This window comes from Brachyistius frenatus, unplaced genomic scaffold (genome assembly GCF_029030835.1).
Source record: "Brachyistius frenatus isolate BFR_SWC_R1_liver_20210118 unplaced genomic scaffold, ASM2903083v1 Contig_26, whole genome shotgun sequence".
Taxonomy (NCBI): domain Eukaryota; kingdom Metazoa; phylum Chordata; class Actinopteri; family Embiotocidae; genus Brachyistius; species Brachyistius frenatus.
Window position 1 is genome coordinate 4,649,879 of NW_027210625.1, and position 14,471 is coordinate 4,664,349.

Sequence of the window (14,471 nt, forward strand, 5' to 3'; positions counted from 1 at the left end):
CAGCAGTGGTTAGACAACAGGGGAAAGAAGTGCCACTGTGGAGAATGCCTTTGTACATGTCCACATATCGCCTTAGGACAACTTCCTCCTTGCAGCTTCTTTGTTGAGCTCAGTTGCACAAATGTACGAACAATCAGACGAAACAGTGTGCTGCACCTTTCCTCCTTTCTATGGTGGATAAATGAAGTGTCTGGGAAGCTCTAGATCTGATCAAAGAGCTGTGATAGGCACGGCCAGTATGCAGGTAGGAGGCTTCCATAGCCGGTTCAGAGGCTGGGTTAAAGCTCATTTCAAGTCATGAGAGGTGGGCTCAGCTGCACCAGAGGCCAATTGATCAGAGGAGAACGAAAAACTGGAGAGACACATCTCCATTACTTCTCTTCTCTTCTCTTCTCTTCTCTTCTCTTCTCTTCTCTTCTCTTCTCTTCTCTTCTCTTCTCTTCTCTTCTCTTCTCTTCTCTTCTCTTCTCTTCTCTTCTCTTCTCTTCTCTTCTCTTCTCTTCTGTCTATTTTTGCCTTTTTTTCGCTGTCTTACCGAACATCTGTGATGCTCCTGAGCGACAGCTTCCGCCTGCCTCATCAGCAAAGCAGAAAGAGGAAGAAGGAGAAAGAGCGTGCAACAGAAATGGTGGCATTTTCAGATGACAACGTCGTCATCAACCTCTGGGATTGTGGGTAGTGAGGCTTTCATGGGAAAGGGAGCCTCCGCCTTGGTGATGTCACAGTGCCAAAATGAACAAGCACAATCAAAGTTTAATTTGACAGGAAGCAAGGGATCACAAGTTGCTGCTTTTCCAAAGCATCTCTCCCTTCCTGTCTTCTTCACTGGTGACAATTCTTGTGACAGCAGCTCCTCACTGACCTCCTTCATGATGTCTGTTTTCTGTATCTGACAATCTCTCGTCTTGGATTCACATTTAACAGCTGTTTTGTTTTTTTTTCTTTCTCCAATGCAACTTCTTTTTTTGCCACACACACACACACACACACACACACACACACACACACACACACACACACACGGGCCATCTGGATAATTACGAGGTACAGCTGACAAAGCTACCTCTCCCTTTTTTATTTCCCACTCAGCTTGTTGACAGCACAGACAAGTTTTGTGTATGAATCTGTGAACAGTCAGCCTGCTAAAAGCAAGTTTTTTTTTCCCGCCATGCATAATCACCACCTTATATTGTAACTGCCCTCGTTTCAATTAAAGCACCTGGTGAGTCAAAGGATGCAATTGTCCACGATAATTGCAAGAACCTTGCCGGAGTGAAATCTCCCAATTATTCTGTCCATTTAACATCTTACCTCAGATCCTAAATTGATCCTTGAGGCATGCATCCAGGGCCTTTATTTTGCCAGGCTGATGGCTGGAACATAACTATGTCACTCGGTCTGAATAGCACTGGACAAGAAACTTCAAGAACCAGAACAACACACCTAATTTTTACTTACCGCCTTGCACTTACAGGGCTTGTTCCTCTCTGAGCTGAAGGGATGAGCAACCGACTTTTGGTCCCACAGTGCCACCTATTGATTGAAACAAATTCAACAGTTTACTTTAAAAATGTGCAATCGGTGTTTTTAAGCAAGCATTGTCTTCTTTAAGCAGGCGACAGCCACATTTGCCTGCAATATATTTTACATGCTTGCAACACAAAGTTAATTTGTGCAGTATTTCTTGCTTAAAAGGAGAAAAGCTAATCAGAAAATAATTTCCCAACTAAACCTGCCCCAATTAAGTTATTCAGGCCATTTCACTCTGAAAACTGGCCGATTTGTCCGTGATGAAATTGTTCAAATGTTAGCGGGGTCACCAGAGGGGGATTTAAACGGAGAAAAAAGGGGATTTGGGTTGGAGCAAAGAAGAACAAAACTATTAAATCTTTTATCATTTCCTACTCTCCCATAACCTTGTTGCGCCGGTAGAGCTGAGGTCTAGACATTGTAGAAAGACAACAGACATCCATCATGTCTGATTATGTCGGTTAGATGTAATTGCAAACCCTTAAGGATCGCTCTTCTATCCTCATAGCCTGCATGTAGACACACGCTGAAATGCACACACACACACACACACACACACACACCTGCAGAGGAAAGAAAGGGTTGAATATCACTGCTGGTTCTGCAGACAGAGAGACTCAGAGAGGGAGCAGGCAGCCACCTCCATACACATTTCACAGACAATCAAATTAGAGCTGGCGTTCGATACATCACTGACAAATTGTTTATTAAACAAAAGGCTTGAATTGCAGCATAACTGAGAAAGATTCAGGAGACAGAAAAAAGAACTGGGGGGCTGCAAGTCATTTAATGTGAGTGTGTGCACATATTATATGCCCATGTTAGGAAGACAGGTTTTTATGTTCCTCTTACAAACACACCATTTATGTCCTTTTCTGCAATAGAAGCCTGAGTCCAAAGCTCTGCGAGAATATAAACACTGTAATGAAACAATGTCAGCGAGGTTATGAGAGGAGCATGGTTCTTACACTGTTAACACTGTTAGTGTTTGATTCCTACCGGGGCCACCCACGTTCTCCAGGCACCGCGAAGCACTTTGGTTAAAAGCGTCCTCCGTATGCTGTGCTCACATCATTTGTTTCCAGTCATCTCCTGGACAAAAAAAAAAAGAGAAAGAAGCAGAATTCATGTATGTCAGTCCTTAGCAGGCATTAGAGGAGAGTACAAAGGAGGTTCAAGTGGAGCAAGATGCTGCACATCATGCAATCAGTTCTGGACAGGCATTACAAAGGAGACAAGCCGGATCATTTAAAGTAATATTCCATTAAAGTTCTGTGTAGTTTTGGGTGGTGTGGTGTGATGACCCTGAATCACAGAAAATGTGTCACAAAGTGTACAAGTTCTCATCAAAACATCTAAATAACTACTATGGTGTCATGTAGGGACCTACCCATTGGTTTGAAGCTCCACCCAGAGGAATTTGTTAGAGAAACAATGATTGTTTGGTGGAGATGCAAGAACAATTTGAGAAGTTTCAGAGGTTATTTTCAGATGTTTTGACACCTGTATTTCCTGTGACTCTGGGTCTCCACTGAAATCCCTTTTTAAATGTAACATTCCTTTCATAAAAGGGCCTGAAATTCAAATTATCTCAGGGCCACTTGTCAGATAACATCTGGACACTTAGGAGCTTTTTTTCCTTCTTTCAATAAGTTTCAAGTTGAACTGAGCTTGTGCCCTCTCGTCTCTCTCATTCCAAGCAGCATGCTGCTCTGCATGCTCAGTAGTGTCCTGCCGCTTGAGATTGGATTCCTTGAGAAAATCAGCCTCCTCCTTTCAGATGAGATGGCGTGCAGCCTCATTTTAAAGTCCACAAAAAAAAACACAATAATAAACTCTCCACCTCTCCAGGAATTGTCTGTTCCTGGCTCGAGTACTTTTCAGCATTAGTCAGAAGTTCTATAACAAGGAAACAATCATGAAAAAGTTGTTCCCGAGAGAAACTCTGGAGCCCGTGATGTTGGGCAGAGCAGAGGCTAAAGGTCAGCTCCTGATGCTCCTGCTGCTGCATTGTTCCGCTGCATGGGGCGATGACACCTGTCAATCACCCGGCTCTGAAGACCTTTACAACATGACAAAGACCACTCGCAGGCTACTGAGTGAACAAAGATCCCTTCATGAGAAATGTCATGGATGTTGTGATAAAAAAAAAAAAGAAAGTGGTCTGCCCAGCCGTGTGTGTAGTGGCAGGAGTGTTTCTGTCAAAGTTAGGAGTGTGTCAGTGTCACCTCGCTGTGGCTTTTTGCTAAATGATACATCGGCTGTTATTATACTACTGGGAGATCATTATCCCACTTGTGTGTGTAAGCATCGTGCAGATGTCTGTGTGCAGCCCTGTGTGTGGCCAGTCGGTAACATGGTGTGATGCATGTCTTTAATAACAGCCCATTAGCTCTCTCTGCATGTGTGTTTGTGTGCCTGGGCCTTTCTCGTGTGCGTCAGTGTGTGTGCCCCTGAGAAAACAGAATGTGTGGAGTCGTGTTGGATTAGGCCGCCGATGGGCCGTGAATCAGAGCTGATATTTGACGTCGTTCCCACCAGGCCCCAGCCAAGCTGCTGTCTGTTATCCCTCACCCCGAGGTTCACTGAACCCAACCATATTTTTCTACTTCTCTTCCTTTGTTTTCACTTTCCACATTCTGCAACTTCTTTCAGGCCTTCTCACTTTCTCATTTCATTCTCACACTTCTCTTCCCGTTTCTGTCTTTTTGTTCACATATTTCTCCTTCACCCTCTTGACAGTTTCAAATATTTGCTCCATTTTTAAAAACACACCAAGATAGTTTAAAGTGGTGGACCCGTAACTGATCATTTGAAGGCACATGGCAGCACATGTTGCAAGGCAAAAATGTCCCTCAGAAATATCTCCCTATCCCACGCAAATCTATTCAATACCACAGGAGCACTGACAAAACGCGCAGAAATCCGCTGATCTCAAACGCTGCTCGCCCACCACAACAGCAGGCTATAACTAATCCATCTCCCACTACATGTTTTTAATGAGCCTCCATAACCATAATCCGTATGGTGCAGTGCAGCACAGGCCAAATCGAGCTGTTTCCATGACTTTGTGCTGTCAGCAAAATGTGACGAGTGACACGTGCACGTTTTTGTGTGTCACTGAGCATCTGTGTGGTTAGTGTGCCATCCCGGTTGACGATTTTCCATCTGGTAGAAGTGTGTGTGACACACAGAGTGTGTGTTTGTTTATTGTCTAAACAAGAGGATCGTCCTAATTTACCTGCACCATCCTGCTCCTGTTGTCTCAAAATGCACCAGGATTATTGGGAGCAGAAGCTGATGGGAGTGGCGCTGTGTGTGTGTGTGTGTGTGTGTGTGTGTGTGTGTGTGTGTGTGTGTGTGTGTGTGTGTGTGTGTGTGTGTGTGTGTGTGTGTGTGTGTGTGTGTGTGTGTGTGTGTGTGTGTGTAGTGCGGAGGAGAGGTGGAAGCTGCCAGGCCCTTTTCAGAAGCCCCCACGGGGAACCACATTAGGGCCCTCCGGGGTCCAAATTAGAGGCAGCTAACCAAGTTAGAAATCGGCAACAGAGAGGGCCTGACTGGCAGAGATGGACTGATTTCACTCCAGCCCCCTGAACTAAACACACACACACACACACACACACCTCTTTGTTTTGCCACTGATCAGCAGAAGATAAAAGCCAGTTCCTGACAATAGCAGCCTCTCTGTTGGGGAGTCTGCAGGGACATCCTGACAGAGAGGAAGAGCTGTAATGTATTCCTGTAGGTCAGCCTCGATTAGTGTGTCTGTATCAAGGGGAAGCAATTTGAACTAATTTAGCCTTTAAAACAGGAGTTTCTTTTCATGAAATCTTATTTTGTTTTTTTTACCCATACATCATGATCTTACCAGAAAAGTTCTACAAGCATGGCCGTAAAGAATTGGGGTTTATTTATACAGATATATGCAAAAGTTTTTGAATCATTTTCCCCTTTCTTCATGTGTAAGTATATTGACACTTTTTATTCCATGCACTTAAAAAAGAGATGAAAGAAAGCAGTATTTGTGGCACATGCAAAAGTTTGGGCACAAACACACACAAGAGATGTCATTGTCAGCAGATGAGTATTTAAGGGGTGATACATCCTCTGACTCTTCAGACCTCGGGGTAACACTTATCACATACTGAAATTAATTTGTGCCCACAAAGAAGAGAAAGAAAGAAAGATATACTGTAACTTCAGCACCAGAACAATCACATTAAAACTATACATGGTGTTATATCGTATAGAAAGCTTTTTCCTCTTTTTTCGAGAAAGTTGAGAGGACTTTGGTGGGAGGAAATTAAGAGTGTGAACAGACTCTAAAGCTGAAATGTCTCTGTCACAAGATTGATAACAGGAGGAATAGAAAACACATCTACGCATACGTGTGATTGACAGGTCTGCTGGCTCAGGGTCAAGCCACACACCCCCCTCCTCCACTTGCTTCCTGTTACATATCGCACACACCACTGACCAACACACGCACATACACACATACACACACACACACACACACGTTTGTCACGGTGACATTTGTGAAGTCTCGCAGTGGATGATCATAAATCTGTTTTATTAGCTGAACTCGGTAGACTGCATCGCTTTGACATTCAAGACCATGCAGCACAAAAAAAAAAAAGAGATGGGGGTTCAAACTCCCTGAGAGGATTGATTGATTGATTGATTTGTCTCATGAGGGCAGTGAAGCCCACTTACTGTTCGGGGTCAGGCTTGTTTCTGTTTATAAAAGTCTTTGTTCATTACCATCATGACAGGCGGAGGTTATGCAGTTTGCCCTGAAAACACAGTAAGAATTAACCACATTTTGTTTTTTCCACAATAGAAACGCATTATTCTTTGAAATTAAATTATTTTTATTATCAAATTAGTCTTTGAAATAAAAGCACAGTTGAAGCTGACTAAACTTGCTGCAAATATGACCTTTAGAGTGTGCAGCCAGACAGCCATTATATAATCTGCATTTCCATTTTGTTTGCTCCAGGCTGGAATTCAATCAAGTCATTAGGAGTGGGTGGAGCCAGCTGGAAGTTCCCATACCTTATATTTGGTCAGGAGACAAAGGCAGCATAGCTCTCTGAAAACACCAAAAACTCAGGTTTTTGTGTGAAAAGTTGGACTGGGGTTCAGAGAAGCTGTTTTGCTGGGGTGTGTGCTCCTCCTCTCAACTTTTGGCTCTGCTACACAGAACTTGTTTAACTCAAGCACCAATGAGACTCTTGACCGAATCCCCCACGAGAAATTGTCAACAAGCTTACAGCTGCCAAGTTCATCGCAGACGACAGATCATCAGTCAAACCAGATGGAGCAAAGGGAGCCTGTCCGTTCTCCTGTCAGCTTTCGGCTCAAGAGTCTCCAGCTCAGGAACCCGGCTGTCGGCTCCGACCAAAGAAAGCCACTCCAGCCTGGTGCGGAGCAGATGCAAACCCCGCAGAGATCGGAGGCCAGAGAGCTGACCTCAGAGCAGAGGAAAACTGTCCAAGCTCAAGGGATGCTCAAAGTGCTGGTCCAAGGCCCAGATCTGAACCGACCTGTCAAGCAGGAATCAAAGGTAGCTTAAACATCGTTACTACACAGCCATATTCATCTATGCACCATATTATATATATCATATATATATATATAATATCATATAGTTTAAATCTATTTGAATGATGTTGCAGGTTCTGGTGAAGTTTGAGCCACGGGTGCCAGAGCCAGCTGATAGTGTGGCGGTGCGCTGTGGTGAAAAAAAGGTCACTGTAGAGATCAAGCAGAACTTTTTAGGTAACAGTGGCACGTTACTTCTTTGAATTGATTGGATTTTTGTTGTGGCACCAGCACAGGTCCATTTACCATTACTTCTGCTCTGATGTCTGAAAAAAGAAAAGGGCACATTAGAGGCCCGAATTGGAAAATTGAATGGAACAGTGAGGATGGGACACTCAGTGCTGATTACTGCAAATGGCACGGACTATGGACTCGGTGATCAATATTATGTTTCCTCTCATTTCTGTTCTCCGAGAAGGGGTATTCTGTTTGCCCGTTGGGTGCACAGATGCTGACTTTCCAGCGACGCATTAAGAAACCTTTTTATTTGTCCTGCAGCTGAACCTCCACTTACTCTGAGTGTTATTGACCACATAAGGGGGGAAAATGGCTTCAGGTAATGGTCTTGATTTAAGCTCTGCCTTTTCCTCTTTGTTCTTAGGAAACGGTCAGATCATCCGCCCAAGTGATCTGACCTTAGGAGGCTGCACTGCAGTTGACACCGCTGAAAACATCCTGCAGTTCCAGTCGGAGCTGCAGAGCTGCGGCAGTACAAAGACGGTGTGTGACTTTCTGGACACCAAGTCTGTGTGTTTGAAGTCACCATAACTGCTTTGTGCTCTCTGCAGATGACCAAAGAAGCCCTCATCTACACGTTTTCTCTGATATACTCCCCAACATCCATTAGCAACACCTTCATTTTAAAGACCAACCCTGCTGAGGTGCTAATTCAATGCCACTATAAAAGGTAAAGCCAAGTCCATTTGAAAAGCCTTAACAAGCATGAAATCCAGTTTCCAAAAAAGGCACCACAAGTCTTAAATTCCATTAACAAAGGTCTCTTTAAAGTGTTTTATAATTTCTTGCTTCCGATTCACACACCAATGGTGACAGAGTTGCCATGCAAGGAGCTCATCAGGTCCAACTTGGGGTTCAGTGTCTTGCCAAATGACACTTTCACAACAGCTACATCACCTAGGAAGCTCGCCATATGGGCAATTTACTGATATATTCGTCTATCCATTTCATGTCAAGAGTGCATAACTTTAATTAAATTGATTATAATCCAGTGGAGATACACAGAAAAAAGTGATAACAAAAGTGATAAAAAAAAAAGTGATAAAAGGAAAACCATTGGATGATGCAGCCTAAACTTTTAGGCTGCATCATCCAATGGTTTTCCTTCATGCTTTCATACTTTAAAAAAAAAAAAAAAAAAAAGGTCTTCAGAAACCCTGTCACACTTACATGAGTGATGTAAAACGTTCTCCTTGCTTGATGAGCATCTCTCATGTGAAATGTCCGTCCTTCCTGTAATTGTCCTCACAGGAGACATTCTGTGAGCAGCAGTGCCATGACCCCGACCTGCAAGCGGCGCAGCAGCTGCACTTCTCCCTGCGTCTAATGACAGGTGGGTGCAGCTTTAAACAACAACAAAAAAACACAGGCGAACTTGAAGCTAATAAAAAAAAAAAAAAAACTTTTGCTTTGCGCCAGGCGGTCTGGCTAATTTCCCTGGCGACAGGGGCAATTGCAATCACTCAAGGCCTTGCAGACTTCACCGCTACTGCTGGAGATGCAAAACAGGGACTCGATAAACAGGAGTGAAACTTTTTAATGCAAGGTGATGAGCTGAAATTACATGCCTAGTAGGCTGCAGCTGACCCAACAGGGTCACTCGCACAATAAAGTCATCAATGTACAGCTAATTAATTCCAAGCACCGCGCTGTTGAGCTGTTGTTCAACTTGAGGCAGCCACACAGAACCTCTCTGCACATCCTGTCATTTACTTAGTGTAATCCTGCATGGACTGTATGAAGTTATGAAGGACATTAGGGAAGTTTTAAACTAGTTCCTGCAGGCACAGACTCTCATTTGTGTTTCTTGCAAGTTAATAATAATGGTGGATGTGTAATTCATTTACTGCCTTCTTTAAAGTACTTTTCTCTTATTGTTACAGTACCTACATCCTATTCTCTGCTGCAGTCTCTCTCCCGGAGGCATCATTTAAGTTTCAGCTAATCAGATTGATGGCCCCAGCATTACTGTTCCACTTATCTTTTCTTCTGTATTTGATTTAGAGGACTGGCAGTCACGGAGGCCTTCCAGCGTTTACTTCCTGAGTGACGTGATGCACATCGAGGCCTCAATCCTCCAGGGTCACCACGTTCCTCTGAGGATGTACGCGGACACCTGTGTGGCCACTGCGAGCCTGGATCCCAATTCTCAGCCCAGATACCCCTTCATTGATAACCATGGGTGAGAAGCTGTGCTATATACTTGATGGAAACTGACACTAAATACAAACAGTCAAGGGGTTGTATTTGTCTTAGGGAGTCAGCTAGTCATAATAATAAAGATTTAAGGTTGAAAAGCACAGTTGCATATCATACAGTGCATATTAAGAGCATTTTTTTCACTGTGAAAAATTGGAGTGAGTTTATGAATATGAATCCGGTGCCTGTGTTTTGCCGTTATGAGGTGTTTAACTGATGCTAAGCTGACAGGAGCCAAGTCTTACTTCATGCCATGGACTCGGGAGGATAAACTTCATTTCCAGCTGAAAGCCTTCAGATTCCACCAAGATGACAGCAATTCAGTAAGTGCTAGTGTGTTTATATACAGTTTTAAAACTACTGCTCATGCATCATTGTCAGTTTTTTCAACTGTGTTTTGCAGCACCTCAGGCGTTAGCATAACTTTTTTTCCCACCTGGTTTTCTGTTAGTTTCCCATTTGCTAAGTTGGCAGATAATAATATATACATTAGTAAGTGTTGTTTAAAGAGTGTAATATCCTCAGAAGCTACCTGAGCAAATGGATGCCCTCTGAGGTAATATTGAACTCAGTAAGTGTTATATAGGTAGAATGGATCTGTCCCATAAATATAACACCCAATATCATGCCAAAATGTGTCACTTCAGTCCACGAGACAATACAGTGTCAGGGTCATGTGTTGCGTAGATTAAAAAAAAAGTAAGGTGCCTTAGGTTTTGGCAGTAAATATCATGTGGTTAAAGGGTTTTGATATGTAGATGTGCCGTATGCAATATTATGAGTTGCTTTTAATACTGCACATACTGAATATAAATGCCTTTGAACCTCCACGTAGCTCTACATCACATGTCATCTGAAAGCAACAACAGTCTCTGTTCCCATCGACTCGCAACACAAAGCCTGTTCCTACTTGACTGAAGCCAAAAGGCGAGTACACACAAATCAAATTGTGTTCTACTTAATGGATAGGGAAATGTTTGCTCAATACTTTTATTGAGATTCTGGCATTTTTGTGTGTGTTTTCCTGCATTACCATGACTCTAATGCTATTAGAAGCTTTGCTCTGCCACTCTAAACAAAATCCATTTTTCGGGTCTGGACAGATGGGTGGCATCAGGTGGAGACAATAAGGTGTGTAGCTGCTGTGAGAGCAGCTGCGGTGAGCAGAGACAGAAAAGAAGCCTCGCAGCAGATGCTGGTACAGTTTACAGAAGCAACACTAACACGACACTGCCAAAGGCTTCTAAAGTAATCCAGGGGGGAAATTTTAATACGCTCTCCAATATCTCCAAGACAAGCATGTGTATATATATTCAATATTTGTTGGTTTACTAATTGAAAAAGATATCACTCAAAGGTATTTCACTTTCTTTTGGAATTTCTAATATTGTAAGGAGGTTTTAAATGCATTTATTTTGAGAAACCCTCAGTAAAATCTAAAGACAGCAGAAGTTCCATCCGTGTTTATTATAGATTAACTTCCTTGCTCTCATTTGGCACACATGCTGTTTATGTGGAGGATTGATTTTGAGTTAATCCCTTTAATTGTCCAACCAATCAGGCTTGTCAGTAATGGTTGACTCAGCTGGCTAAATGATCCAAGAATTTTATTTTTTATTTTTTTCCCCCCCCTCCACCTCATGTTGTACTGCGGCTCTGCAGTGGGAGGGGACGGCCTCTCTGGGCCCCATTATGCTGCAGGAGAGCGTTCTGCAGAAGGAGCTGATTAAGCAGTCCGAGCCTCCTCCAGAACCAGCTCACCTAGTCCAGACACGTGAAAGGAATCAAAATGGTGAGATTGCATTCAAATTCACTTCATCCATAGTTCTCTTTCTGCTTGTAACTAATACAACCAGTAATTTCTGTCTTTTGTCTTCTCATCGTCCCTCCCTCAGTCTTGTATTCATCGATAGCCCTGCTGTGTGGAGCAGGTGCAGCGCTGGCTGTGGTGGTGTTATTTTTCACTGCCGCTGTAATGTGCAGCAAACTACGCAAGTCAACAGGACACTCTGTTAGCACCTGATTTAAGACAATAAAACATTTAAAACCCAAGTCTCATTTTTCTGTCTTCATCTCTTGAGGTTTGTCTCAAGAAACAAGCCCACATCACCCAGTCACTGGATGGGATGACCTTTATTCTATATGCATAATTTGAATACAAGGACTGTACCCACACAAGACAAGACAGGAAAGTGCACACGGTGTGGAGTGACCCAAAGTGTTGAAATTATGCCAGGCTGATTTGTACAATTAATTTTTCGGGGCTCTGCAGCTACCGGCCGCTGCCCTGATCTCTGGGAGGTGATTTAATGCACACTATTACCATGCAATACATGCAAGTGGCAAGATATTTTTCCATCTTTATAATAACCCACATCTAAAACGAAGAAAAGCCTGCCGGCTCCCCACTGTGAGGTAAAACATAAAGTAGCACCCCAGTAACAATAGTCATATTTTAGATTCAGGCCATTTTTGACTTTTCCCTTGAATTCACCCCCTCCAGCTTCCTGCTAGTGGTGGAGTATTCATGAAATGGGGCTCATCACGAACTGTTGCTCACAAGCCCAGGAAGACGAATAGACATAATTAAAAAGCCCATAAAGTGGAGAGCAGGGGCTTTTATTACAGTAATATGTGAGGGCCTCGGTTTAATGGGGTGTTTGTTCCCCTGAGCAGGGCTGACGGCTGTGCTAGTATACTGCCAGAGCGACGCTGACGCCCCCCCCCCCCTTCACATCCCATCCCCAACACACCAGAGGCTAATAAAAAGCCAAACCTAATGACGCACCAGCAGGACACACGACAGCAACAAGCATGCACAGTCAGAGGCACAGTGATAAACACATAGCTACAAAAAAGAATCATGGAGGATGAAGGGGAATTAATGCAGTTTTTAGACAAATTATTAGCCAATGACTGCTGTCCAAATGGTGGCGTCTTACAGTATGAGGGTGCAAAAAGTTTATGCATTTACACATCCAGCAGACACAGAGCAACACTAGCAGTCGTGTTCACTCGTCTTTTGGCTCAGTTTTGGCCTTCAAATAGAAATAGTTGGGCCTTTAGCTGCTAAATGCTTGAGTGCCTTCACAATTTTAGCTGTTTGGTGCTGTGTAGGAAACATACAATGAATATGTCGGAGCTTTGAACTGAGGTGGATAGAGCAGTGAGCGCAAACTAAAACAAGTCAGTGCTTCCACAAGTAAATTTAGTCTGGGATCCCTTCATTAGAGCACCAATAAATATGAATCCCACTGCTTGGCTTGTAAAGTACATTGAAATTTTGGTAAATGGAGCACATCTACACTATTTCATTTAGCAGGCATGAGACACTTTTTCCTCCTGACTTTCTCAAGCAGGCTGTTGAGACCGTGTGTGTGTGTGTGTGTGTGTGTGTTTTTATATACAAAACTTGCCTGCAGCTTCAAGAGGAGTCAACAGAGTGTAAAAGGTGTTAATGTCTTGTTATGGCCGCAGAAGATCATCATCATCATCCTGCTGGAGGTAGTCGTCCACCCACAGATGTCTAACGGTTATAGCAGCATGGACCCAAGTTGACAAGCAAAATGGCCGAGAGTCCTGAATCAGCCATTTTCCCCGACAGGATGTGTGACCCTGAGGGCACACGCATACACGCTCAGATCGCACTTTTATTGTCATGCACACACACACACCATCAAAAGTAATGGTGTGTGTCCAGTGGCAGGCAGGGCGAGTCCTCCCGCCTCTGGCAGGCACAACGATATTATTGCTGTAGATGGAGCGTGCTGGGGAATATTGTTCCACACCATTGGTATGCTGCAGACGTTTCCTCGCACCGCACGCGGCTGGTGATGACAGAAGCTGGTGTTAACAAAGGCCTGTGGGTGACGCTTTTGACAAAAAAGCACAACATGCGGGTTCTTCCGAGAGACACGAAAACTGCTGTTAGTTTGAACTTGAGAGTGGATTCATGTACATTTTTTTTAATTTAAAAAAAAAAATTGTTTAGTCCCTATGCTTGTAACCTTCTTGCATTTGTAGTGCTACAATATTATTTTTTCAGCTAACATGACATAAAACATACAGAATACATTTTAAATTGGATATACAGTATATATTGAAGTGCTTTTAGCCTAAACCTGAAGTGTTTTCTTTCTTATTCAAGCTTTAAAGTGTACATGTTCATGTGGAGTGGAAGTTAATCTTATATTTCCTAAAATTTTCATGTAAAACTTCCCTTGGAATAAACACACCGCACTTCCTGCCTACAACAGTGTGCATTACCTTTTTTTTCTGGAGTTGACTCCAGGGTCTTTGGGCCTAATATCCCCAAACTGGGTCATGCCACAGTTATTTCAAAGTTTTTTGTTGCTGTTGTTTTTGATCAACAGACCCGTGGTGTCCGGAAGCAGCCACGGTCATGCTGAAGCCTCTGAAGCTCGCTCTGGGGTCATGAATTTGGCAGAAGTTGCTTGAAAGTATCCGAAGTTCAAAGGCATCAGCCTCACGACATTTGCAGCAGGTTGTTGGAGGACATGAGGAGATGGTTCCACTCATCAAAGACTCCATCACTGGTGGTGGCGTAGCCCCCCACATACACAAGTCTGTGAGCGGAAGGAGGAGACAACAGAAAACTCTTTAGACAAGTGCTTATTTTTGGCTCCAATAATGTTTATTTTTTTGTCTTTTGATAAGGTAAAGCTGCATTTTTGATCATTCATAGCATTAATTATAAATAAATCCTTAAATTATTCAGAGGTTTAAATAATTATAAAACTATTCTTCATTAGGAAGGGTCAAATTGAAACCCGACTCATTATTTTACTTCCTTCTGCTGCAGGAGAATGATGCCTCTTGCTTTGCATTCGACATTATTTAGTATGGATGCAGTCCCTGGTTTCTAGTTCACATTCATT

General features: G+C 43.1%; 1 protein-coding gene across 1 annotated transcript; it reads left to right on the forward strand.

The window, feature by feature from the left end:
- The first annotated feature begins 547 nt into the window (after positions 1 to 547).
- On the forward strand, positions 548 to 11,596 carry LOC138620706 (zona pellucida sperm-binding protein 3-like). The gene is given in 13 exon segments (XM_069698114.1): positions 548 to 671; positions 6,663 to 7,099; positions 7,212 to 7,314; positions 7,739 to 7,857; positions 7,926 to 8,044; positions 8,626 to 8,666; positions 8,669 to 8,707; positions 9,379 to 9,556; positions 9,779 to 9,896; positions 10,409 to 10,500; positions 10,677 to 10,772; positions 11,229 to 11,365; positions 11,469 to 11,596. Coding segments are annotated over 13 exon segments (1,731 nt in total).
- Positions 11,597 to 14,471: the final 2,875 nt, after the last annotated feature.